The sequence below is a fragment of the Haliotis cracherodii genome, unplaced genomic scaffold (genome assembly GCF_022045235.1).
Source record: "Haliotis cracherodii isolate W230 unplaced genomic scaffold, xgHalCrac1.p SCAF_15, whole genome shotgun sequence".
Taxonomy (NCBI): Eukaryota; Metazoa; Mollusca; class Gastropoda; order Lepetellida; family Haliotidae; genus Haliotis; species Haliotis cracherodii.
In genome coordinates this window covers 13,385,173-13,412,459 of record NW_027266270.1, presented here as the reverse complement: position 1 = coordinate 13,412,459, position 27,287 = coordinate 13,385,173, and the positions used below count along the sequence as shown (strand labels likewise).

The following is a 27,287-nucleotide window of genomic DNA, read 5'->3' as shown; positions in this document are numbered from 1 at the left end:
ATGACGAACTGACGGATATTAGGAACTTATTTTTTTGGTCCCGGCCATTTGCTGTATACATGCTGTACATATCCCTATAACGAACTACAGTTATAACGAACTAAAATTAGTGCCCCTTTGAGTTCGATATAAGCGTAGTTTACTGTATATGAATATCAACTAATTTGATACACAATCGATGACATGCATACTAGTAAACAGTTTCCAAGCTGTTTCAAGAACCCCGCTTGACCGAAACGAATAATAAAGAGGGAATCATTGCAAATTCAAACATTTTAAATATTTGAACAAATAATTGTTAATGCTCGGAAGGCTATAGCAGATTTCTACAGATGTCTCACTGCGTGAACACTCTGGTGAACTTAGTGTTAAACATTCCTACATTTGAAGGTCAGTTGATGGTCGTGATGTGTAACGAGATGCAAAAATGGTAATGACTAGGGAACCTGAAGTGATAGCCACGTGAGCATTGTAAAGATTTCTACCTTGTGTAAATGTACCCCGGGGCCCCGTGATTAATCGTCTTTATTGTTTGGCGTGCTTGATTTGGTTGGTGTCAAAATGTATTTGGAAGGGAAATTAGGATGACCTGGGCAGAAGTAAAAGGTCACCCTTTCGAGTGTATTACGTCATGGTCAAGGACGAAGGTCAAAGTGTGAATAGGAGTAGCCTCTCTTTCTAAACTCACGTCGTCGACGCTAGACGTTTAGCGGGTTTTGTTTGCATGGCAAAGCCAAACCTCATGTTTCGCCTTTCCGTCATATCAAAAAGCTGAAGAAGCCTTCTTGAGTCGTCTTGAGTAATCTGACAAGTCATGTCACTTGATCGTGGAAGCCTTCCTGTCTCTCCTGTCTTTGAGGTTTGACGCCATGTCAGGTTTAGGTAATTGTACTTGATGCGTATTCTAACGCGATACTTATTCTAACTTGTAGAATACTATATTCAGCAACCCGTGATTGTCGTAAAAGGAGAGTATGCGTGTCGCAACAGGCGACTAACGGGATTGGATGGTCAGGCTCGCTGACAAGGATGATGCATGTCATCGTATCTAAATTGCGTTGGATCGATGCTCATGATGTCAATCAATGGATTGTCTGATCCAGACTCGATTATTTAGAGACCGCTGTCATATAGCTGGAATCAACAAAATTAATAATCTAACTTGTGCTGACATTTTGTGTTCGACTTCCAAAGGAACTTTGAGCTTCTTTGTAACTCTAATGATTATAAATTGAGTTCGTGACAACCGCAAATCTAGTTCGACACATACGGATAAAAATAGTGATAAATATTTATCAACCGAGTATTAGACCTTCCGAGTTCGAAACAACAGGGTTTGACTGTATTTTACAAATATATTAAATAATAATTATGATTGGGATCCTGATGTGATTTTTAGGCAACAAAATACAACAACAAAATATTGAAAAGTTGCAAAATGCAAAAACCAGAAGTTGTTATCCATAACGCTGTATGTTTTCTCATTTACTCACCAACTTCTTGAATACAATCAAACAGTTAGAATGCCAATCAAACACAAACAATAACACAATAACAGCTATTTTGCGTGAATGTTATTAAGCTATAAATGGAAACAGGATTTTCATAATTGCGTGTTTCTAAAACAATCGATGTGTACGTACTTGTCTAGCATATTGAATACAATGTTTGTCTTATTGTGTGTCCTTCGGTTTCATCTATTTTTTGGGAAATATCGTTGTCCTGGAAAAAAATGTGTCACGCATCAGTGACAAAGATGATGTCCGACGCAATTCCCTAATTTGACTTTTCAGGTGAACAATTGACTTGCCTTTGTATGTGTTTGTGACGGGTGCCACCTGTAGGGCAGGATACATTCTCCTTATCGCGAACACTTGGATCATTACAATTTGAGAGTGATTCAAAATAAACACATGCTCATGATATAGTCGGAATTATACTGCATACTTTATCAACTTCTATTGGATATGGAAAGGATTTTGTCGCTTTATTTCTAAAAAAACATTTTTTTCACAGAAAAGATTATGATGATATGCTATTTAGATATGACGCATGGTGGCCCGTTGTGGTGTGCACAGCACACAGGTCACGGTCGTGCACAAAGGCTGGATGGGTGCCCCGGGTGCAAGTTTGACCTTGAGAGTTTCTATGTGTCCCTTGGCATCAACATGGTTATCAGCTGCCTTAATAGGCAAGAAGGTTGGATAAGATGACAACTACCAATAGCGGCGTTTGAAATGTCATTTTGCCGGATCCATTCACTGAAATGAAAGAGCAATTAGTTAACCTCATATTTACCATGTACAGTTGCAATGATATGTAGGCACGGCGGCGCTCTTTGAATGCTCGAAAAATATATATTGTCATCGTCTGAGAATTACCAGTCTCGTTTGGCATAAACTGGCGCAACACGGCAGTACTCGTGCCGCGAGACGCCGGCCTGTCAACCAAACAATGATGTGACATATTAATTTAAAGATTAAAGTATACTGTCTGAAAGTACAGAAATTCTGCTGCTTATAAGTAATGAATAACCTTTAAAAACTATGCTTTTTTTGCAACACAATAAGGGCTATGTTGGGGTGTGGGTGTGGGTGTGGGTGTGGGTGTGGATGTGGGTGTGGGTGTGGGTGTGGGTGTGGGTGTGGGGTGTGGGGCGTGGGTGTGGGTGTGTAAACATACATCACCTCAAAATGATTAAACCTACCTGTGCAGGCTTGGAGGCTACACCGTGACACCTCTGTCTGATTGCTTGGTCCAGGACAATCAGTCCCAGATGGGTTATTGCAGGTTCTCGTTCTGGATTTCATTCCCGTGACACCAGAACCGCACGTAGCTGAGCATGTCTCTGTCCATTCCTCCCAAAATCTCCAATTGCCCTCTGAATGATAACAATAACAACAATAAAAATAACAATAATCCTTCGCTTTGATGAAGTCGGTTGGCCTTTCTGTTTGCTACTCAGGACCAGTCACTTCCCACTCGATACCGTTAATGGGTGATTGTGCATCAAATTTAGATAGGAAATGTAGATTTTGCAATGAATTTAATGACACGACCCAAAACATTGTCAGTGGACGCCCAGCTTTCGCACAAACACGGTATCTTAAGCGACATGATTGCCTGGGTCGATCTTTTCATTTCCGTCTTCGCCATGCTTGTGGTTTTGACACAGACGTCCATCCATGGGACGACCTCGAATATGTAGAGGGTGTCATTGAAAATGAAAGAAACAAAATTCTTTGGAATAGACCCGTATCCAGGCGAACAAACCTGATCTTGTCCTTTTCATACATCCAGTGAAAGCATTTACATCATTGAATGCTCTGTCCCTTTTGACACCAATGTGATTGACAAGATTAAGGAAAAACATGGCAAATATGCGGACCTCGCTTCCGAAATGTCACGCTTGCATCCCAAGTACGAAGTTGTCCGATTTCCCATTGTTCTCGGTGCCTTAGGTTTGCTGCTAGGAATGCAGCCCTTCTGACAATGTGGGTAATGCAGAAGGCTTCAGTGTTGGGTAGTCTTCACATTTTCCGAAAAGTTCTGGGTGGGCTCCATATGGCAGCCCTTCATGGGTTAAGTCCCATTCGCTGTCTGGGCTGCGTTAAGAGGGGGCAAGGGCCCTGAGCGGATGATGAGCCTAACCAGCCTGACTGTGCCAGGATCAACCAAACTCTGTTTACTGCATTTACCTATTTGTATCTGCATAACAATAATAATGAGGATACTGATATAGCGCTAAACTTCATATCATTATTATGCAGGGCAATGGATCCGGACCCATGAGGATCCGGGTTAGGATAGGTCTTCAGCAACCCATGCTTGCCGTAAAAGGCGACTATGCTTGTCGTAAAAGGCGACTAATGGGATCAGGTGGTGGGGCTCGCTGACTTGGTTGATGTAAGTCATCGTATCTCAATTGCTGGGACTGACGCTCATGATGTCAATCACTAAAGATCAATTATAAAAATATTTCAGAAGAAATATTCCGGTGAAATTACAGATGTAAAGATATGATTTTTGTGTATGCTTTAGTGTATATGCACATGGTGTATAACAGGTATGTGAACGAATTCTGGACTATGTGGCATCTATTTATGAATAAACCCCTCCTTCTTCTAAAGTATAATCAAGCGAAGTACAGTTACATAAGCTGACGTGAAAAAGAAAGTCAACTCTTGAAAATTGGATGCACCCCCCAAAAAACAACTGTTATGAAAATTGGGTGTGGAGTGTGGGTGTGGGGTGTGGGGTGTGGGTGTGGATGTGGGTGTGGGTGTGGGTGTGGGTGTGGGTGTGGGTGTGGGTGTGTAAACATACATCACTTCAAAATGATTAAACCTACCTGTGCAGGCTTGGAGGCTACACCGTGACACCTCTGTCTGATTGCTTGGTCCAGGACAATCAGTCCCAGATGGGTCATTGCAGGTTCTCGTTCTGGATTTCATTCCCGTGACACCAGAACCGCACGTAGCTGAGCATGTCTCTGTCCATTCCTCCCAAAATCTCCAATTGCCCTCTGAATGATAACAATAACAACAATAAAAATAACAATAATCCTTCGCTTTGATGAAGTCGGTTGGCCTTTCTGTTTGCTACTCAGGACCAGTCACTTCCCACTCGATACCGTTAATGGGTGATTGTGCATCAAATTTAGATAGGAAATGTAGATTTTGCAATGAATTTAATGACACGGCCCAAAACATCGTCAGTGGACGCCCAGCTTTCGCACAAACACGGTATCTTAAGCGACATGATTGCCTGGGTCGATCTTTTCATTTCCGTCTTCGCCATGCTTGTGGTTTTGACACAGACGTCCATCCATGGGACGACCTCGAATATGTAGAGGGTGTCATTGAAAATGAAAGAAACAAAATTCTTTGGAATAGACCCGTATCCAGGCAAACAAACCTGATCTTGTCCTTTTCATACATCCAATGAAAGCATTTAATTCACTGAATGCTCTGTCCCTTTTGACACCAATGTGATTGACAAGATTAAGGAAAAACATGGCAAATATGCGGACCTCGCTTCCGAAATGTCACGCTTGTATCCCAAGTACGAAGTTGTCCGATTTCCCATTGTTCTCGGTGCCTTAGGTTTGCTGCTAGGAATGCAGCCCTTCTGACAATCTGGGTAATGCGGAAGGCTTCAGTGTTAGGGAGTCTTCACATTTTCCGAAAAGTTCTGGGTGGGCTCCATATGGCAGCCCTTCATGGGTTAAGTCCCATTCGCTGTCTGGGCTGCGTTAAGAGGGGGCAAGGGCCCTGAGCGGATGATGAGCCTAACCAGCCTGACTGTGCCAGGATCAACCAAACCCTCTTTACTGCATTTACCTATTTGTATCTGCATAACAATAATAATGAGGATACTGATATAGCGCTAAACTTCATATCATTATTATGCAGGGCAATGGATCCGGACCCATGAGGATCCGGGTTAGGATAGGTCTTCAGCAACCCATGCTTGCCGTAAAAGGCGACTATGCTTGTCGTAAAAGGCGACTAATGGGATCGGGTGGGGGGGCTCGCTGACTTGGTTGATGTAAGTCATCGTATCTCAAATGCTGGGACAGACGCTCATGATGTCAATCACTAAAGATCCATTGTAAAAATATTTCAGAAGAAATGTTCCGGTGAAATTACAGATGTAAAGATATGATTTTTGTGTATGCTTTAGTGTATATGCACATGGTGTATAACAGGTATGTGAACGAATTCTGGACTATGTGGCATCTATTTATGAATAAACCCCTCCTTCTTCTAAAGTATAATCAAGCGAAGAACAGTTACATAAGCTAACGTGAAAAAGAAAGTCAACTCTTGAAAATTGGATGCACCCCCCAAAAAACAACTGTTATGAAAATTGGTTCTCCCCAGTTATGTTTCTAGGTTTGTCAGCACCATACCCGTGCTCGTGGGTTTCACCGAAGTGGTAAACGTCTGAGACCTGCATCACTTCGGACTTTCCTCCCACATTAAGCTGACACGCCGTGATATAACTGGAATACTGTTAAAAGCGGCGTTAAACCCAACTCACTCACTCACTCACTCGAACATGGGTGTATACTTTTTTTGACTGTCCGTTTACAACAATGAAGCTCACCAGGGCATTCTGGCACGACACACTGTGACGTTCTTGTTTGAACGCCTTCGCCCGAACACGATGTTCCAACGGTGCAACTCCTCTCTCGAGTCTGTAAACCTCTGACGTTCGAGCCGCACGTACTTCGACAAGACTCAGTCCAATTTCCCCAAACACCCCAGCTGTTATTAGCTGAAATATTGTTAAAGACCACAAAGAACATGAAACAAAAAAATATTCAAATAGGAAGGTTTAAATATGATATTGGAAAACATAACTGGTTCGAAATATGAAGTTACCGGTTCTTATTTATCTTATGTACACTTTGCACCCTCATCATTTGGATGTTTTCACTCGAGGATTTGAAAAATAGATAACGCCAGAGCATATAACCAGGATTGATTATCCATCGAAACAGATTCCATCGGGCTTAAAGGCAAAATAGTTGTGATAAATCATGAATGGATCACTAACAATCTCTGATGACACCGGGTGCCCTATCGACACCGGTGCGACTACGATTGTCGTAAAAGGCGACTAATGGGATCGGGTGGTGGGGCTCGCTGACTTGGTTGATGTAAGTCATCGTATCTCAATTGCTGGGACAGACGCTCATGATGTCAATCACTAAAGATCCATTGTAAAAATATTTCAGAAGAAATGTTCCGGTGAAATTACAGATGTAAAGATATGATTTTTGTGTATGCTTTAGTGTATATGCACATGGTGTATAACAGGTATGTGAACGAATTCTGGACTATGTGGCATCTATTTATGAATAAACCCCTCCTTCTTCTAAAGTATAATCAAGCGAAGAACAGTTGCATAAGCTGACGTGAAAAAGAAAGTCAACTCTTGAAAACTGGATGAACCCCCCAAAAAACAACCGTTATGAAAATTGGTTCTCCCCAATTATGTTTCTAGGTTTGTCAGCACCATACCCGTGCTCGTGGGTTTCACCGAAGTGGTAAACGTCTGAGACCTGCATCACTTCGGACTTTCCTCCCACATTAAGCTGACACGCCGTGATATAACTGGAATACTGTTAAAAGCGGCGTTAAACCCAACTCACTCACTCACTCACTCGAACATGGGTGTATACTTTTTTTGCCTGTCCGTTTACAACAATGAAGCTCACCAGGGCATTCTGGCACGACACACTGTGACGTTCTTGTTTGAACGCCTTCGCCCGAACACGATGTTCCAACGGTGCAACTCCTCTCTCGAGTCTGTATACCTCTGACGTTCGAGCCGCACGTACTTCGACAAGACTCAGTCCAATTTCCCCAAACACCCCAGCTGTTATTAGCTGAAATATTGTAAAGACCACAAAGAACATGAAACAAAAAATGTTTCAAATAGAACGGTTTAAATATGATATTGGAAAACATAACTGGTTCGAAATATGAAGTTACCGGTTCTTATTTATCTTATGTACGCTGTGCACCCTCATCATTTGGATGTTTTCACTCGAGGATTTGAAAAATAGATAACGCCAGAGCATATAACCAGGATTGATTATCCATCGAAACAGATTCCATCGGGCGTAAAGGCAAAATAGTTGTGATAAATCATGAATGGATCACTAACAATCTGTGATGACACCGGGTGCCCTCACACAATTTTCATAAAAAGTATGTATGTTGACACGTGTTTCAGTATGGAAAGGCCACACATCTATTCATGTTGAAGATAAACAGGTGAGGTGAGGTGAAATTGGGTTTAGCGCCAGACAGGGTAATAACAAGTACCATCTTTTAACGTCTTTTGGTACGACGCGGCCGGGGATCGAACCCCGGACCTTCCGCTCTCCGGGCTGACGCTCTACCACTAGACCACGGAGGCGGTCGAAGATAAACAGAATTTGTTTGAGATGTTTTAGTAGTAAAAAGTTCAGTTGTTTAGCATTAGTTAACTGGGGGGCACATTGCTAGTCCAACAGGTTATCATGTACACATTTGCCGTTCCAGTGAAACAATTGCAAATTATCGTGTATACAAATATACGAAAACAAAGTGTGTCGATAGCCTAAAGTATAGAATTACGTTAATGATAATATGCTCTTTGAGAAAAGGTTGAAGGTAAATGACTGTCCTTATTGTAACATTTTTTTAAAGCAGTCATTATGAAAATACAACATGAAACATGTTTTGTTCAGGTAAACAATTGACTTGCCTTTACATGTGTTTGTGCCGGTGTCACGAAATATATTCGCCCCCAGAATAAAATCTACCTCCGGCGAATTTATACCGGTACAGTTCCGCCCCTCTCGAAATAAACTCTCCCCCACCCTACGAAATAAAATCTCCCCCCAGAATATTTCCTCCCCTGTCGTTTTATAAATACTTGCCATGCAGTTGCCAATAGTTTTAATGTTAATTTGTTTATGTGTTTTTTTATTCATTTTTTTTATCCCCTTTATTTTTTTCTGAGTTTAACATTTAGTTACTTGTGTGTGTGTGTGTGTGTGTGGTGAGGGGGGGGGGGGGGGGGGATTTGTTGATTTTTGTTAGTATTTCATTGATTTTGAGGGTGTGGAAGGGGGGTTGGGAGGGGGGGTTCGGAGGGGGGGTCCCACCTTTCCTTTCGTTTTTCATAATAATATATTTTTAAGTTGAAACGTATGAATCCCTTCTCAGAATGCTTTATCTCAGTTCTATATGACGTACTATTTTACTTCTCTGTGTCGTTCTTGTTTTCTCTTCAGTGTGAGGTTAAACTGTATCATTTTTACTATTTTGATATTTTGCAATATGTTGTGGTCATCAGTTATGCAAATCAGTTTCGGTGTGTCTTTTTAACAAGATGTTCTTCATTAATATTCACTGCCAGCCCCAACAATTACATGCACACTTTGCTTTGACGATGCCGGTTGATGTTGTTCAATACAGGTGTTTTTGAATCTATTCTACATGCTAATCATTTCGGGAAGATGATACACATTTATCTATATTTTGGGTTACATTGCTTATAAAGATTATACATATAAACGTACGCAGGCTTAGTCGATTTTAAAGTAGATTTAATCAGTGCTGAATTAGATAGTTATGATTTTGTATGTTTAACAGAAACCTGGTTGCACCATGATATTCTAGCCCCTGGTATTACACTGATACCATTTTCAAATCGTAGCCTGTATTAAGGAATATATTTTAGATCTTTAATCAGAGTATAACGGCGTGGATATGTTGACAGTTTTTACGTAGTGTTTCTACGAGGACTCACGGAACATTTTCTCCCCCGAACTATATATTTATATAGACTTGTCATGCAGTTCAACAATTGTAATTTTCTAAAACTGCTTTTGCTACGTGGTGTCTTTGTGGTATATTTTGATGGAGAATATCAGCTTCTCAACAAGTTTTACTTGCGTGCATTATTGCATGTATTAATGGTTGAATAATTTTGAACTGAACTGTCCGAAAGTTTATATCTAACATTTTGGAATTGAAGACAGTGATAAAGTCTTATGTCAATATGTGGACTCATAAATATTGTTTTTATGTTTTAAAGGGATATGATATTTTCTTATGAAATATCGCGTAATAGAGTAATTTGCATACTTTACCATTCATTGTACCATTCTAAACCATGTGAATGTTGTATGTCAGTCAATCGGGTGAGAAAACAGCCCAATCCTCGCTCTATAAAGGACTATGTCAATCATTTTGCAAGTTGAAATGACCCCTGATACTTTATGAATACTTTTTGACAGTTTATGGAGTAAAAATCAATGCTGATTAGTCAAACCGCTATTTTGGGCTTACCATGCGGTTCAAGATAATCGAGCACTGTTCGACTTGTTTTTAGCCGAGCGGTCCTAACAGCGCCTATGGAAATACTAGACCATAAATGAACTGTTTCGATTTGCCAATGGAAATACTACACCATAAATGAACTGTTTCGATTTGCGCGGTTTCACCAACTGCTAGCCCCTAGCGGTTTGCAGTTGGTGAAACCGCGCACAATGGAAACTAAGTCGCCGAACTTTTAAGCATAGTTTTTGTATTTAGCATTTCACCCGCCTTCCTAAACGTGCCCCAAACCGCGTCGCAAACCGCGCACATGGAAACTAAGTCGCCGAAATTATAAGCATAGTTTTTGTATATAGCATTTCATCCGCCTTCCTAAACGTGCCACAAACCGCGTGGCAAACCGCGCACATGGAAACTCAGCCTAAAGGGCGGCGGCTTTTACATAAGCCAGTAAAGCTTGTTTGTCAATCCCCATTCATATATTTAAAAATCTGTTGAAACAAAATACATTGTAAAGCCTGGTTTGTTTGCATTAAAATCAAAACAACGTGTAAGGTGTAAAAAGCTTTTACATAAAAGAGCAAAATACATGGGGGAGAGTAAATACATAATTCTATATAATTTTCTTGAATGGAGCACATTTGAGAGAAAAAAGATAATCCCAGCATATGCGATATTACCGTGTTGAAAGAATTTATATCAGTCATATATTTCTAACTTAGATCACCGGTATGTAACCCAGGTAAAGCATGCATATCGGGGAACATTGTAATGTTGGTACAGTTTATCATGTCTTCGGCTTTAGCATTACACATTGGCTTTTCACATTCCTCAAGGTTTTAATGTTTATTTGTTTATGTACTTTTTTATTATTTTTTTTCTCTGCTTTATTTTTTCTGGGTTAAATATTTATCTAAATATACATTTAGTTACTTGTATGTGTGGGGGTGTTAAACAGAAACCTGGTTGCACTATGATATTCTAGCCACTGATACCATTTTTAAATCGTATAGCCTGTATTTAAGGAATATATTTTAGATCTTAAATCAGAGTATAACGGACAGCCTGAGCAGGAGGCGCGCATGGATATGTTGACAGTTTTTAAGTAGTTAGTGTTAAAACCGAATGTTTGCGAGGATTAATAAGATTTCTGAATTCAGTTACAACAGTAACCGTACATGTATTTGTTACATTAAGTCATGATTTCATTCAACTTTGTTTGGTATGATATATATCTTATAATTATTTTAGGATGGAAGGTACAGTTACCAAATAAAATATACTGAAATATCAATTCATTATGACCATATTTCAATACCTTTTTTTAAAGCAACCCTCCTTACATTAAAGATATCTATTTAAAGAATATAGTACTTAAAGACATTGCAACAAACCGAATAATCAGGGGGGAGACTTTATACTGAGGGGGGCGCGAAATATATCCGCCCGGGGGAGATTTTATTTCAGAACAGATTCTCCGGGGGAGAATCTGTACCGGTATAAACTCTCCGGGGGGAGAATTTGTACGGGGGAGAGTTTATACCGGGACACCGGGTGCCACCGGTGGGGCAGGATACGCTCACCTTTTCACGAACACCTGGTATCATCACTATTTGATAGTGATTCATTAACGCGTGCTTATGATGCTGTCGGAATCGTACGATGGACAATTCAGCAGAGATTTCTTGTGAATATGGAAAAGGGTTTGTCGTATTTATTGTTGAGAATTGGGAGTTACTATACCGTATAGCTTCAATACACTGAAAGGGCAAAATACCATATTCAACAAAGGACGTAGTGAAATAAAGTTGAGGTGCTAAAACAGCTGTCTGCAAAATCGAAAAATGATCACACACCTGAATAGGAGATTCTCACTTGACAGGATATCACATGCGATGTTGTGACACACAATATACAATCGTGTCCCAGTATGCATTATCTTGTTGAATAAAACACCTAAGGACCTAGTGACATTTCTCTCATGTTGACGCCCCCGAAAACACTGGCGTTAAATTCAAAACATTTACTGTCTCCAAAAATCGAAACTTAAAACGTTATATTTTAGTGGTTGCCAAATCATCTAAAGGGTTGCTGTAGTTTGTTACTGAATTACGTATAATTACATTTCCATCAGTACATGTTTCATATACAATACCTGTCGCTTGAGATGAGGCATTTGACACAACTGTTAGTATAATCCATAATGTTGCCAAGGCCTGTGGTATCCACATTGTCTTTTATCGGTGTAAGTCTACAACATGAACATAGTTTTGTAACGATAAAATGAAATATCAAAATGTATAAGGTAGTTCCGCGATAAATCTCAAAGAAGCATCAAGTATGTTGCTTGTTTCACGATAAAACAGTGTTCTATCATTACGTCATTTCTGGAGACTCGAACTTGTAATTGCAAATTGATGACGTCGTAAATTGGACGACCTTATATTTTAGAGGGCAGTGTCTAGTAAGTTGTTCCCCATAGATGTAGCTGGGCAACGCAGATAAACACTGTGGCTGAACGAACGCATCCATTAATGTAAGAGATCTTACAATCGGAATTGGGAGAAAAGGTACAAATACACTCTTAAAAAAAAGAAACCTACACCGAAACGTCGCTCTTAATTGTAAGAAAGAAGTTGTTCATCCATAAGTACTTATCCTTACTTGGACAACTCGTCGTCGTTGTTTATCGTACAATAAAACACATCAGGAAGTAACCGGGGCTGCGTCACTCATGGTATATTCTCCCTCCAGTGTTGTATTGCACGATAAATAACGACTACAGATCAGTCCTTTCTTAAACATTAGCCAGTCAAAAAACAAAATCATTACACAAATACAAATATATATGAGGAAGAGAATCTATGGATGCCAACTTCTTTATTATGACGAAACACAACGTTTAAGACTCAGGCCCCTGAAGCAGGATAGTGATATAACTGAAACACTGGACCCATATATATAAATAGACAAGGTACGTCACTCGCCATCTTGGCCGAGGTTGAAATCGGCTGTATCGTTTAAATTACATGTAAATGTGTGCATGTCATGTTCACAATACCTCCACACCTCCCTCCAAATACGACCTGCATGCCACAAACCTTTATTTTTGACAATTTATTACCTATATCGGGCAATTTTATCGACATATTGGCTCAGTCGCGGCTGTGGGTCACGGAAGTAAACAAATAATCTCCGCGCACAATGGCGTCGAGTGCTGTGATTGGTCCGCGCTCCAACCATAACAAACGCACATGGGGATATTTACCAATCAGAGCGCTCGAGGCCATTGAGCGCGGAGATTTTTGTATACTTCCGTGACCCACAGCCGCGACTGAGCCAATATGTCGATAAAATTGCCCGATATAGGTAATAAATTGCCAAAAATAAAGGTTTGTGGCATGCAGGTCGTATTTGGAGGGAGGTGTGGAGGTATTGTGAACATGACATGCACACATTTCCATGTAATTTAAACGATACAGCCGATTTCAACTTCGGCCAAGATGGCGAGTGACGTACCTTGTCTATTTATATATATGGGTCCAGTGTTTCAGTTATATCACTATCCTGCTTCAGGGGCCTGTGGTTTAAGAGTATATGCTTACTCCTTCATCAGGTGAATGGTGAAGGAGTAAGCATATACTCCAAAACGTTATGTTTCGTTATAGTAAAGAAGTTCACATCCATCAATTCCCTTCCTTATGTGTATCACTTCTAAATGCCATTCAAAGACTACAAATATATAGGCCAATGTAGGTGCATGTTAATTCATATTCAAGAGTCTTGTATATCATACGACACCAGGAATCAGTTATCAGCAATATTTACCTGAGACACCTTGTTGGATAGCTTCTTCAAATGAGTCTACGGAGTCGGGTGAAACAACCGCCGTTACACCATGATCCTATATGGCTTTCGTTGGTCACACAATTCAGGTTTTGAATGTGTTTGATCCGAGTTTCCTTGTGCATGGGTGGTTTTGATAAACACCGTCCTAAAATAAACTTGGATCGTGACTTGCAAACCAGTTTACGCAATATCTAACAAAAGGTGCAACGAAGGTAATTGAATGCATCGTGTGTAATATCCATTCATGTACGAGTAATAAATATTTATAAACATAGCATGTCACATGTACAAGGAAGAAATATAATAGAACTATCTACTACACTTCTTCCTGGTACATGTGACATGCTATGTTTATAAATTTAACTAACACCTCATTAAATATGATTTGACATCTTTATCATAATCATATCATGTTATTTCACGGCACCGACATTTTGTAAATGTATATGTAGCAGTGACATTTTAAGGGTATTATAATGTCATAATTTGGTGTCTTTGTATATATCTATTTTACAAGTATTGGATGTAACATGGTGTTTCATATTTTATGGTTCAAAGGTAAAATATGAATAAAAATAATGTATAAGTCATAAAAAGGTTGTTAAAAATATTGATGGTTGGTGGCAGTATTCTAATGTTTGTGGTTTTAAGCGAAATGTCAATTAGATTGACATTTGATTTTGTTTATCATTAGTTCCTATGAATATCCATCTGAATGGTTATGACGTCAGAGTTATGTAAAGTATAATGCTGGATCAAGAGTATTGCCTCATTCTGGATCCAGGATGAAAGTTGTTTATCACCTGACCCTAATTCTTAACTTCTCATTGGCTAATTTAAAAAACTAAGATGGTCTTCTTTGCACCAATCTAACCAACTCACAATCACAGCACCGCACAGGCAACAACAAGGTGGCAGTAGGATTCAACAGGTCAGTTAAATACTTAAACACTAAATTATGTTTAGATTTATTATGTCTTTTACATGTTCATTAAGTATGTTGTTTCTTAGAAATAAATGTCATTTTGTATCTTGTTAAAACTGATAAGGTTAAAAAATGTATTTAAGTATCTAAAGTATCTGATGTTTTGTCAACTAAGTCAAACCTAAAGTCCATGTGGTTGTGTAGAAAGTTGCAACAAATGTTCTGATTAGAGTTAAAAATAGTTATTAAACGTCTGCTTTTGTCAGTTGGTTGTGTGTGTATATATATATAAAAATGGTTTTGTTTGAATTGTGTGAGCGGAGACCCTGAGTGATGGTGAATGCATTGTCACAATGTAGTATGATTGTGTTTATGAATTACAGGCAATCTATGGTCATCGGACGTGAGTCACCACGTTCAATTACATGGCTCATTCCACAAATAGGTAAGGCTCATTAGCATGTTTAAATATATTTTATCTTCATGTACACTTTGTATGTAGCTTTTGATGGTTACTACGTGCTTATTTAAATGTACGTCAGCTTACTTGTGGAATTATGTGTATATTAGGTATATGTGTAAATATTGTTTTAATTTTGAGTATGTGGGCAAAATGTTGTATTTGGCGGGAAATTGTCTCCCTTGGCGTGATAACATGTGTCATCACTAATGGATTAATTTGTAACAATTTACAATGTATTATGAGATACCATAGTATTAATGTATTCTTTATATAAGCTACTTGTGATATGAATGTATAACTGATATAATGTATGGCCGTTTCTATTCTGTTGTAATTGTTTCAGGGCCATTTTCTCCCTTTCTCCATTCCGTCATTGCAACGTTTCTTCATCTGAATAAAAACCGATCACAACCCCACAGCAAGTCATATATTGGCGTCAAACCAGCTGTAACATTTGGAGCCCCCGGTGAGGAAATTATTCAGATAGGATCTGCACCTGATGGTGACCGGAAGTTGATCTGATGTTGACCGGAAGTTGATCTGATGTTGACCGGAAGTTGATCTGATGTTGACCGGAAGTTGATCTGATGTTGACCGGATGTTGATCTGATGATGACCGGAAGTTGACTTGTTTACATCATGTGATCTGCCTTGCTGTGAGTTACCTGTCTTTGCCTTGTGATATCTATTTTCCCTGTTTTAATTAGCGTGCTGTGATAATGTTACTTTGCTGAACTCACCATGAACACTGGATCAATAGATTGTTTATACAATCATGTGAACATTTTACAGCATTGAACTTTTAACGTACAGCAGGGATCCAGTGAACATTACAGATTGACATGGTGTATTGGACATTTACTGATTCTGTGATATTTTATATTGTCTGACTTTTATATATATTTACATTGCATCTGAAGACTGTGATATTTGTGTATCTACGGGTTGTGAAACAAAAATGAATTTAGTAGTTGCCCTGATTGATCTCATATTGCCCATGTTTATTTTATAGGTTCGTTTTTTTGCCTTTGTTATGTGTGGTATGCGTATGGTTACATTGTGACATGTGTGATTGAATGATGAATTTGGTCACTGGTGTGTAGTCCCTGTGTTGTGTTAGGTCTTAGTCAGTTATATAGTTACATATAGGTACACTTTAATTACACTTTAATTAGTATATCAAAACAAACTTGGTTTTATATTAACTAAATTACCTAAATAGTACTTAGTCAATTTAATTATTTATCCAATCTCAACTAGGTAATAATACAGTTTAGTTTCAAGGCACCCAATATTATACTTGTTGTTGCCCGTTTACTCTTTTTGTTTAGGCACTCATCACTCAACTAACCCTTTAGTTGGTACAGCACACCTAAGTTTTAAGTTAACTCCCATGCAGCATTTGTTTTGCGTTGTAGACGGCTTTTAGTGGTGTTTGGATAAGTGTACTGGTACTTAGTTTTGTAGTTGGGCAGTTAGGTCTATAAGACATGGAGGGATTTGCAGGTATCAAGGAGGAGGATCCAGAACAGAAGGAGCAACCAGGGTCTGATATCATGCCAGCCTTAGAGTCAGATGTAGGCGAGCTTAGTCTCACTGGACTTAGCGATACTTTGAAGCAGATGGGTGTAGTACCTGTGGTAGATAGCCCTGAACATTTTCAGGATTGGATGGTTTCCTATTTGCAGTCGGTAGGGAAATTGCCCGGTGGTATTCAGGCTGATTCTGAAGGTACATGGGGTAACAAAGGTTCTGTGGTTACTAAGGCTTTTCAATCAGATGCTAACCCATTAGAGAGTAAAGGTCCTCAGTTTACTCCTGTTACTCAGGCAGACATTAGTAAATCTGTAGTCACTTTAAGTCAGACTCCTAAGTTGTCATCTTTCTTTGGTGAAGCTGGAAAGGGTGAGGCTTCTTATGATTTATGGCGCTATGAGGTAGAGTGTCTCTTGGCTGAGAGTGCTTATCCTAAACATGTCATATTTGAGGCTGTTAGGCGCTCTCTGAAGGGTAAAGCTGGTAAAGCTGCTTCACTTTTAGGTCTGCAGTCTTCCCTTGATTCCGTGTTAGCTAAACTTACAAGTGTTTATGGCAGCTGTGAGGAAAGTGAATCCCTGATGGCAAGGTTTTATAGTGCCAAACAGATGGCAGAAGAAGATGTTTCTTCTTGGGGTTGCCGACTTGAAGACCTATATGCTAAGGCTAGACAGAGTAGTAAGTCATCACCTAGTGAGGCTAACCAAGCCCTCAGGAGTGTTTTCTGGCAAGGTCTTAAACCAAATTTGAAGGATGTATCTGGCCACAAGTACGATGCTATTGAGGACTTTGATAAGTTGCGTGTAGCGATTAGAAGGATTGAATTTGAGTTGAATCAGAGGAAGCCCCTAGAATCTTTAAAGAAGCCAATTCCTTCTAAAATGGCTGCTAAATCTGACAGTGATTACCAGGAATTGAAGGGTATGGTTCAACAATTAACAGCAGAGTTTGGTGCCATTAAAAGGCAATTAGCTGACATTCCCACTCTCACTCCCACGCCATCTCCTTCAGGAGCTAGAGGAGGAGGCAGATCAGATCGTGGCTCATTTTCTATTCGTGGCAGATCTAATATGTCTCATTGGAACAATAATGGACGGGGTCAGTTCAGCGCTAGAGGTCATCCTACATATGGTCCTTCACACTTACCTTATCAGGGAGCTGTTCCTCCAGATGGTAGGCAGGGTATTGTCTGTTGGAAATGTGGACAGATAGGTCATTTGTGGCGTGGATGTAGGGTTATCATGGACCACAACTGGACTTTAAACATGCACAGGCCCATGGAGGCAGGCGATTCATGGGCCAATCCACAAGCAAACCAGAGACAACGCCTACCACAACTCCAGAAGGATTGATCGGGAAAGCGAATGAAGCCAGTGTCACAGTGGGAGGTAAAGTATGCAAAGCTTTACTTGATACAGGTTCCACAGTGTCTACTGTTAGTGAATCATTCTACAGGCATCAATTATCTCATCTTCCAATGCATCAACTTGACCGTATTTTGGACATAGAGTGCGCAGATGGTGGAACATTGCCATACCTAGGGTATATTGAGAGTGAGTTGTTAGCCCCAGGCCTTGATTCAATGGACACTTTGCCTTGTTTACTATTAGTTGTCACAGACAGTAGATATAACTTGTCAGTGCCAATCTTTTTGGGTACTAATATCTTGTCATCTTTGATGGAGAGATGTAAGGCAACAGTGGGTACTAGATTTCTTCAGAAAGCATCACTTCATACCCCATGGTATTTGACATTTAGGAATATGGTCATTAGTGAGAAGGAGCTAGCGAAGAATGATTGGAGGTTAGGACTGGTTATTCCACCAAATTCACAAGTCATTATCCAGGGTTATGTTGACAAGGAAATCAGTTATCCTCAAGCTCTTGGTACACTACAGTCATGTCAGAGTTCAACTATTCCATCAGACATCGATGTTTCTCCTTCACTTATGTTGTACAAGTATAGGAAGCAGGATCCAATCCAGGTGCACTTGTCAAATGTTACCACTCGTACTGTTGTTATTCCACCCAGAGCTGTACTCTGTGAAATTCAACCAGTATCTGTAGAAGAGTCCAAGCTGAGTCAGTCATACAATACTGAGTCTATTTTGAGCCTTATTGATGTCAATGATAAAGGACTTACCCCCGAAGAACTAGATAAAGGTGTTAAACTTATCTCAAAGTACATTGATGTCTTTTCAAGTGGGGAATTAGATCTTGGTCATTCAACTGCAGTACAACATCGTATCAAGTTAATGGATAAAACTCCTTTTAAACAAAGGCATCGACGTATTCCCCCAGCCATGTTTCAAGAGGTGAAAGATCATCTTAGACAGTTGCTAGCATGTGGAGTTATACGTAGATCACATAGTCCTTGGGCTTCTAACATTGTCCTGTGTAGGAAGAAGAATGGAAAACTTAGAATGTGCGTGGACTTCAGACAACTAAACAATTCAACTATTAAGGACAGTTTTGCTTTACCAAGGATAGAGGAAATTTTAGATTGTCTAGCTGGCAGTAAGTTTTACACTAAGTTGGACATGAAGTCTGGGTATTACCAAGTCGAACTTGCAGAAGAACATAAGGAGCGCACTGCTTTTACAGTTGGCCCTTTAGGTTTCTTTGAGTATAATAGGCTTCCGTTTGGACTTTGCAACAGTCCGGCAACATTTCAGCGTCTCATGCAAGATTGTCTTGGAGATTTGCATTTATCAATCTGTGTGATATACATTGATGATCTTATCATATTTGCTGATAGCTATGAGGAACACTTAGAACGTCTCACCAAAGTTTTTGAACGCCTGCGCCAATGCAACTTAAAACTGGCTCCAGATAAGTGTGAATTCTTCAAAGAGAAAGTTGCCTATGTTGGACATGTCATTTCCAAGGATGGAGTTGAACCAGATCCTGCAAAAGTAGAAGCAATCAGAAATTGGCCACGACCTACTAACCCTTTTGATGTAAGGAAGTTTTTAGGTTTCGCAGGATACTACAGACGGTTTGTAGAGAATTTCTCTAAGATATCGAAGCCTCTATCCCAATTAATGCCTAGCCCGAAAGACAAGAAAGGAAAACCTTCAGTGGACTGAATTTGGGGAGATCCTCAGGAAGCAGCATTCCAGGAGTTGAAGGATAGACTTTCATCGCCGCCGGTACTCGGTTACTGTGATTACTCAATCCCCTTTGAACTCCATACCGATGCCAGTCAACGTGGCCTAGGTGCTGTTCTATACCAGAATCAAGGCGGGAAGCAGAGAGTCATTGCCTATGCCAGCCGAGGATTGTCAAAGTCGGAGCACAACTACTCAGCCCACAAATTGGAGTTTCTTGCATTGAAATGGTCAATCACTGAGAAGTTCCATGATTACCTCTTTGGCAATCAATTCACTGTATATACAGATAACAACCCACTGACATATATTCTGACTACCGCGAAGCTCGACGCAACTGGCCACAGATGGCTAGCTGCCTTGTCAGCTTACAATTTTGATGTCAAATACCGACCTGGAAAATCAAATATTGATGCAGATGTGCTGTCAAGGATTCCAGGAGATCATGCAACAGAGCCTGCAGATAATCAGATTTCCTCAGAATCTGTCAAGGCTATCTGTCAGTCTGTTTCTGCACCCAATTATGTTGAGTGTTTAAGCATGTCCTCAGAGTCGGTAGATGTTGGTGATACAGGTCATGACCTGAAGAGCATGTCTCCAAAGGATTGGAGACATGAACAGTTTTGTGATCCGACACTTGCAGATGTCATCAAATGGGTCAGAACAGGACAAAAGCCAAGAAATGATTACATGCAATCCAGTGAATTTACATCCCTTTCTCGCAGATTTGACAACCTTAAACTCAAGCAAGGTGTGCTATACAGAGTGACTACCATGGATGATGAACTTGCAGAACAGTTGGTACTTCCTTATCATCTCCGTGCCCAAGTTCTCAAGAGTCTTCATGACGATATTGGTCATTTAGGACGGGATAGAACATTGGCTTTGGTAAGAGAGCGATTCTATTGGCCTGGAATGGCAAGTCAAGTTGAGAAATGGGTGAAGGAATGCCAGAGATGTTTACGCCGAAAGTCAACAACAAATACCAGAGCTCCCTTAGTGAATATCGAGACCACATATCCATTGGAGTTAGTTGCTATGGACTTTCTTACCTTGGAACCTTCGAAGGGGAACTATCAGCACATCCTTGTAATTACGGATCACTTCACTAAGTATTCTCAGGCTGTTCCAACAAGAAATATGACTGCCCGTACAACAGCAGAAGCATTTCTTAATCACTTTGTAGTACATTATGGTTTACCAGCCCGAATCCATTCGGACCAAGGTGCAAACTTCGAAAGTCGTCTGATTGAGGAGCTGTGTACAATTACCGGAATGAAGAAGTCGAGGACAACACCGTACCATCCTATGGGTAATGGCCAGACAGAGCGCTTCAACAGAACACTTTTGAATATGCTTGGCACCCTTGAACCTGATCAAAAGAAGGATTGGAAGATGCATGTTTCTCCTCTAGTTCATGCCTACAACTGTACCAAACATGAAACTACGGGTCATTCTCCCTTTTATTTAATGTTTGGACGTCATCCAAGATTGCCGATAGACCTTGCATTTGGAATTGACAGAGACCATGCCAACCAGTCGTTACAATTATACACAAAGTCTCTGTGTGACAGACTAAAGAAATCATATGAATTGGCCTCTAACATCACCAGGAAGTCTAAGAGAAAGCAAAAGCAGAACTATGATCAGCGAGCAAGAGGAGCAGCTGTCCATGTTGGGGATAGAGTACTGGTAAAAGCCCTTGCCTTCGAAGGTAAACATAAGCTAGCAGACCGGTGGGAGGATGATGCATACATTGTCAAAGGACACCCAAATCCCACTATACCCGTGTTTGTAGTGGAGCCAGAGAATGGAGAGGGTCGAATAAGAACTTTGCATCAGAATCATCTCCTCCCTATTGGAAGTGTTGCAATGGAAACCGTAAGACCTAAACCAAAACCAAGAAAGAGAACGAGTATTCAAACTGTGACAGACAAACCAGATGACATACTGGAACATGATGAAGACCATGACGAGGTTATTTTGTCAGTTTCATCTACTCCTCATATTGATTCTGTCTCTTCAGCCAGTGATACATCCACAGGTAACATGGTTGGTGCTGAAGTTCAACTGACGGAAATGAAGCAACAGGATGAAGGTGATTTAATCCATGTTGAAGATCTTGTACAAGATCGAACTGAGGAAGAAACTGAATCAGTGGAAGTTGATCGTATTGGTGATTCTCCATCAGAATCAGAGTCCACATCAGTCACTGAAGATCAAGATGTAATGGATGTTAAGGTCGTTTCGGATCTTGCCAATATCACAGATGTCTCCGATGCTGCCAATGGCATTGCAACGGATGGTGCTCATGTCACAGATCTTGCAACTGTCCCGGATGTGGCTGATGTAGACCACATCAGTGATGTTGCAACTGTCATGGACGTCATGCCAGAAAATCTTGAAACAGAGACTAAAAGTAGTCCCGAGACATCTGGAGTGAACAATGCAAGGACTGGACCTCCTGTGCAACCTATTCCCCCAAGTCGGCCCAGACGATCAGACAGAATTACACGGAAACCTGCATGGCAAACTAGTGGTGAGTTTGTCATGTCACAAACAGGTCGACCACCAGACTGGCTGGAGAAAGCAAGATTTCTAGAACATCTGGCAACCAGTGGAACTTTTGACACATTGCCTTCTAAGGTATCAGATGTTCTTTTATCCGTCGTCAAAGATAAATGATAGATGACGGGGACGTCATTTATTGATAGGGGGGTAGTGTGTAGCAGTGACATTTTGAGGGTATTTTAATGTCATAATTTGGTGTCTTTGTATATATCTATTTTACAAGTATTGGATGTAACATGGTGTTTCATATTTCATGGTTTAAAGGTAAAATATGAATAAAAATAATGTATAAGTCATAAAAAGGTTGTTAAAAATATTGATGGTTGGTGGCAGTATTCTAATGTTTGTGGTTTTAAGCGAAATGTCAATTAGATTGACATTTGATTTTGTTTATCATTAGTTCCTATGAATTTCATTCATCTGAATGGTTATGACGTCAGAGTTATGTAAAGTATAATGCTGGATCAAGAGTATTGCCTCATTCTGGATCCAGGATGAAAGTTGTTTATCACCTGACCCTAATTCTTAACTTCTCATTGGCTAATTTAAAAAACTAAGATAGTCTTCTTTGCACCAATCTAACCAACTCACAATCACAGCACCGCACAGGCAACAACAAGGTGGCAGTAGGATTCAACAGGTCAGTTAAATACTTAAACACTAAATTATGTTTAGATTTATTATGTCTTTTACATGTTCATTAAGTATGTTGTTTCTTAGAAATAAATGTCATTTTGTATCTTGTTAAAACTGATAAGGTTAAAAAATGTATTTAAGTATCTAAAGTATCTGATGTTTTGTCAACTAAGTCAAACCTAAAGTCCATGTGGTTGTGTAGAAAGTTGCAACAAATGTTCTGATTAGAGTTAAAAATAGTTATTAAACGTCTGCTTTTGTCAGTTGGTTGTGTGTGTATATATATATAAAAATGGTTTTGTTTGAATTGTGTGAGCGGAGACCCTGAGTGATGGTGAATGTATTGTCACAATGTTGTATGATTGTGTTTATGAATTACAGGCAATCTATGGTCATCGGACGTGAGTCACCACGTTCAATTACATGGCTCATTCCACAAATAGGTAAGGCTCATTAGCATGTTTAAATATATTTTATCTTCATGTACACTTATGTATGTCCCGAGTGTCATTAATAGCGACAAAAGTAATGTTTGGGCCGAGACATAAAACTGACCCTACCTGTGTTGCAAAACGAACATATTTATTTCTAAAACGTTTTGCTTTACTTATTGGCAGCAAGCCATCTGCTCTTGTTCAAAGCAGCACACAACTAAATATTGACATATCGTTTTCAGTTTCAACAAAATCAGCAAATTCGCTATCGTGTCACTGGATCCATCACTTAATTATTTATTCACGTGTCTGGTAATGATCTAACGTTCACGTTTTATCATGACTGAAAAATGGCCAAAGATCAGTGAGATGTTTTTCGTGATTTCAAGACGCAACATATTCATCTAGTTTTTCTTGAATGATGTTTAGTGTTTCGTAACATTCTGTATTTCAGGTTATTTTCAACTTTCAGTGAGTGAGTGAGTTAAGATTTATAGTCACATCGGCAGTATTTCAGCCATGTCGTGACCAAATCCAGTTTACAGTATTAATACATAATTATAGACGATAACATATGTCGACAAAGGACAGTAAAGGCACAGGTATAAATTTAAAACAAGTATACAACCATATTATTGTGACTCTCAACAACAATACATTGTAATGATGGGCTGTGAATCACCAGCAACCAAAGTTAGGCCACCATAGTAGGGACTCAACTTTCAAAGGAGTACAATAATGAATGGTTTTGCAGACTTTTTTACCATGGTCAGCGTTTCGCTGACATTCATGAATCTACATTTATCAGATTTCTAGATCTTCGACAATTTGTGTTTAGATCGAAATTGAATATTATCAAAGTGAGAAGACATGAAATAGCGACTGTTGTTAATCGTGTATGCTGTTGAAAATGTATTTTTTACATTCGAATAGGCTTATTCATAAAACGCTTTGCTTCTGTTAATTTCTCAGTGTATTTCCCAATGTACTGCGTAAAGATTGTTGAATTGTCATTTCACCTGTTGTAACAGTTCATCATATATTCATAAAATAAATGATATTGTAGCAGGTTAACTCTTTTGTTTAATAAGCAGCAATGAAGTCATTATTTTCTACAAACGACGACGTGATTGCCATGTGTAGCATCCTGAAATTCTAATCGAGGAAATGAGTGTTGACATTGACATTCCTAATGTTCAGGAATTACCCTTGAATGATTAAGTCACATTTGTTAATTGTTATTGACAAATCGGGATTCATATGTATCATACTAGAAATAGATCCAAATTCGTAAATCTACTTGGCCATTCAGAGTGAGAGTAACAGAAAAGTTTTGAGGTACGATCAAGCATGCCCTTTCTACAAAGATTTCAACGAGTGCCATACGACTCTTTCTCAAAACTTGTTTGATCAGGGTTACAATATTCCAGGTCATAGGAAAGCTTTAAAAAATCTTAATGTAGACATTTAGGAGAGTTTCCACATTTGATGTATAAGCGACCGCAATGACCTAGTAGTGATTCATAATCACATGGTCAAGATTAAGTCGGAATCCTGCAATAGACTCTGCTTTAACCAGACATTTCTTATGATTATGGACAGATTTTGTCGCATTTATTTACATCATTATCGTTGTTGCCTAGTCACCTTTGTTGGTCTCACATGTAGGTATCTTTTAGGTTACGCGTTTTGTGAATTCAAAGATGCATGGGGCAGCAGGGTAGCCTATAGGTTAAAGTGTTCGCCCGTCACGCCGAAGTACCGGGCCCGATTTCCTAATTGTCCCCCATCCTGATATTGCTCCAATATGAATGACTACGAGAGAGTTGCTACATGTGAATAGCTTATGCTGCTGAATCTAACTGCCTCCTGTGACTCCCAGGTTAATGCAATAGATTAGCATACCCTTGATTATCAGATTGGATAGGTTTCTGAGGTGTATGCTTGCTTACTTAATTTTACTTCCCATGTCCAACGGAGAGAAGAATACCTTATGAATTGTGAATTTGGACTTACTCCTTACTCTAGATATGGAGGATGAATCATCAGGTCTTCTTCAATACAAAGCTTTGATCAATCATCATGTTGCTTCAGGACTGGATCGTGGATATGATAAGGTAGTGTACTGCAAAAGAAAAGAAAAACATACTTATCTTCGAAACGACGCCATGGTGACATCATAGATATGTACGGATAACACGTGGTATGTCACGTTGCAAACAAACTTATAACTGATTTCCTTCTTGTGAAGGACTTTCACACTGTATTATGTGTATTAAGCTAATTTGGAAATGTTACAGTTAAAGAAAGAATATATCTCGGTCCATAAGTATTCATTCCAGTCGAATGGCCAAAGCATCCATGTAATACGTACGTTAAAGAACAGTGAACATCTGAGGTAACATTGGTCACATGGCTATCGACCGGCACTTCCGGTTGGACATCTCTACGGTTGAATCGTTGATGTTGACAGGTCTGTTGCGTTGTGTCTTCGACTTGAAGTGTAGGTGTAGCTTACGATTGTGTTCATTCATGTGAAGAAGAATTTCAAATTTAACACAGCAGAGATTATGTACATTCATTCATTAAACAATACAATATATTGCATAGCAAACGTTTTTAAATATTTGTTATACAGATAATCATACATGTATAGAACAATTTAAAATAAGGCATAGCAAAGATTATGTACATTCATTCATTCACCATTGCAATATATCGCCCAACAAACGTTTTTGTATATTGTTTATACAGATACTCATTCACAATACGAAATACAAAGATTGTCAACATTAATGCATGAAATAATTCAAAATATACCAGTCATAAGATTGTATATGTTAATGTAATGAATAATTTATGATGTAGCATAGCAAAGATTGTATACGTTCATGCATTGAACAATTCAAATTATAGCAAAGCAAAGATTGTGTACATACATGCAGTATATGATCAACATTATTTCCTGGCAAAGAGTGTGTATACTAGTATTAATACATAGAATAAATGAAGATATAGCATAGCAAAGGTTGTGTACTTCCATCCATGAAACTTTACAAAATGACCATAGGATAAACTGTGTAAATTCATACATAGTACGATTAAAACATACAGTAAAGTAAATATTGTGAAGATATATTATGCTCATACCTGACACAGGAAAACAATTATACTTATTAGATGCATCAATAATAACAACATACAGACGTTTTTTTAATCAAATCTTAGGATGTAGCAAATATATTTCAATGTTCAATGTATTTAAATGGTTGATGTGGTAAATGCGAAGATATCAAGCATGGTGTCAACAGCGATGCAGTAATAATAACATCCCATGTCATTGAAGGCAAGTTAGGAAAGCTGACTAATTTAGCTGGAAGACCTACAGCTGTAGGTGAGATCTATTATTCTATATCTTGTTAAATTGGAAAGAAGCGAAACATGCAGTAAGCATCAGTGTTCACATTCAAAACTTGCATCTCTCACACGGACATTTACACCGTTGGGGTTGTACATCATACTATCTTATATAGGCAAGGAGTTACTCTCTTCTGGTTCTACATTAATCGCAATATATCAGAACACAAAATCGGAACTTTGTTTATCACTCAGAGAGTAAACTGTTATCATAAATCAAAGGTAAATAGACACTCTTTTTCTTCTGTAAATTGTATACATGGATGCAAACATGAAATGTCAAAAACAGAGAATGACCCATCTCGAACATCTACCGTAACGGATCCTATTGGGCGTAAACGGTTTCAAATAGTGGTAAAAAATATATGAACAGATCACTGAACATCGGTGATGACAACAAGTGTTATGAAAAACTAAGAATGTCCAGCCCAAACGCCAGCATCCAAGTGGCAATTACGGTTTCAGATGGATGGACACTTACCTGGACATATAGGGAGGCCGC

The 27,287-nt window shown here is 39.3% G+C and overlaps 1 protein-coding gene across 2 annotated transcripts; it reads right to left on the bottom strand.

Moving 5' to 3' along the window:
* On the bottom strand, positions 1-27,244 carry LOC139462300 (thrombospondin-1-like). 2 transcript variants are annotated; one of them, XM_071243926.1, is made up of 9 exons: positions 25,743-27,244; positions 25,385-25,493; positions 13,674-13,839; positions 12,001-12,096; positions 7,229-7,399; positions 6,112-6,282; positions 4,352-4,525; positions 2,708-2,881; positions 1-2,261 (listed from the first exon to the last, which is right to left on the bottom strand). In XM_071243926.1, the coding sequence occupies exons 4-9, from the start codon at positions 12,074-12,076 to the stop codon at positions 2,185-2,187; spliced, it is 843 nt and encodes a 280-aa protein (XP_071100027.1). In that variant the 5' UTR covers positions 12,077-12,096; positions 13,674-13,839; positions 25,385-25,493; positions 25,743-27,244; the 3' UTR covers positions 1-2,184. The 2 variants fall into 2 exon arrangements, with proteins under 2 accessions (XP_071100027.1, XP_071100028.1); XM_071243927.1 differs by lacking the exons at positions 25,385-25,493; positions 25,743-27,244 and adding an exon at positions 17,765-17,779.
* Positions 27,245-27,287: the final 43 nt, after the last annotated feature.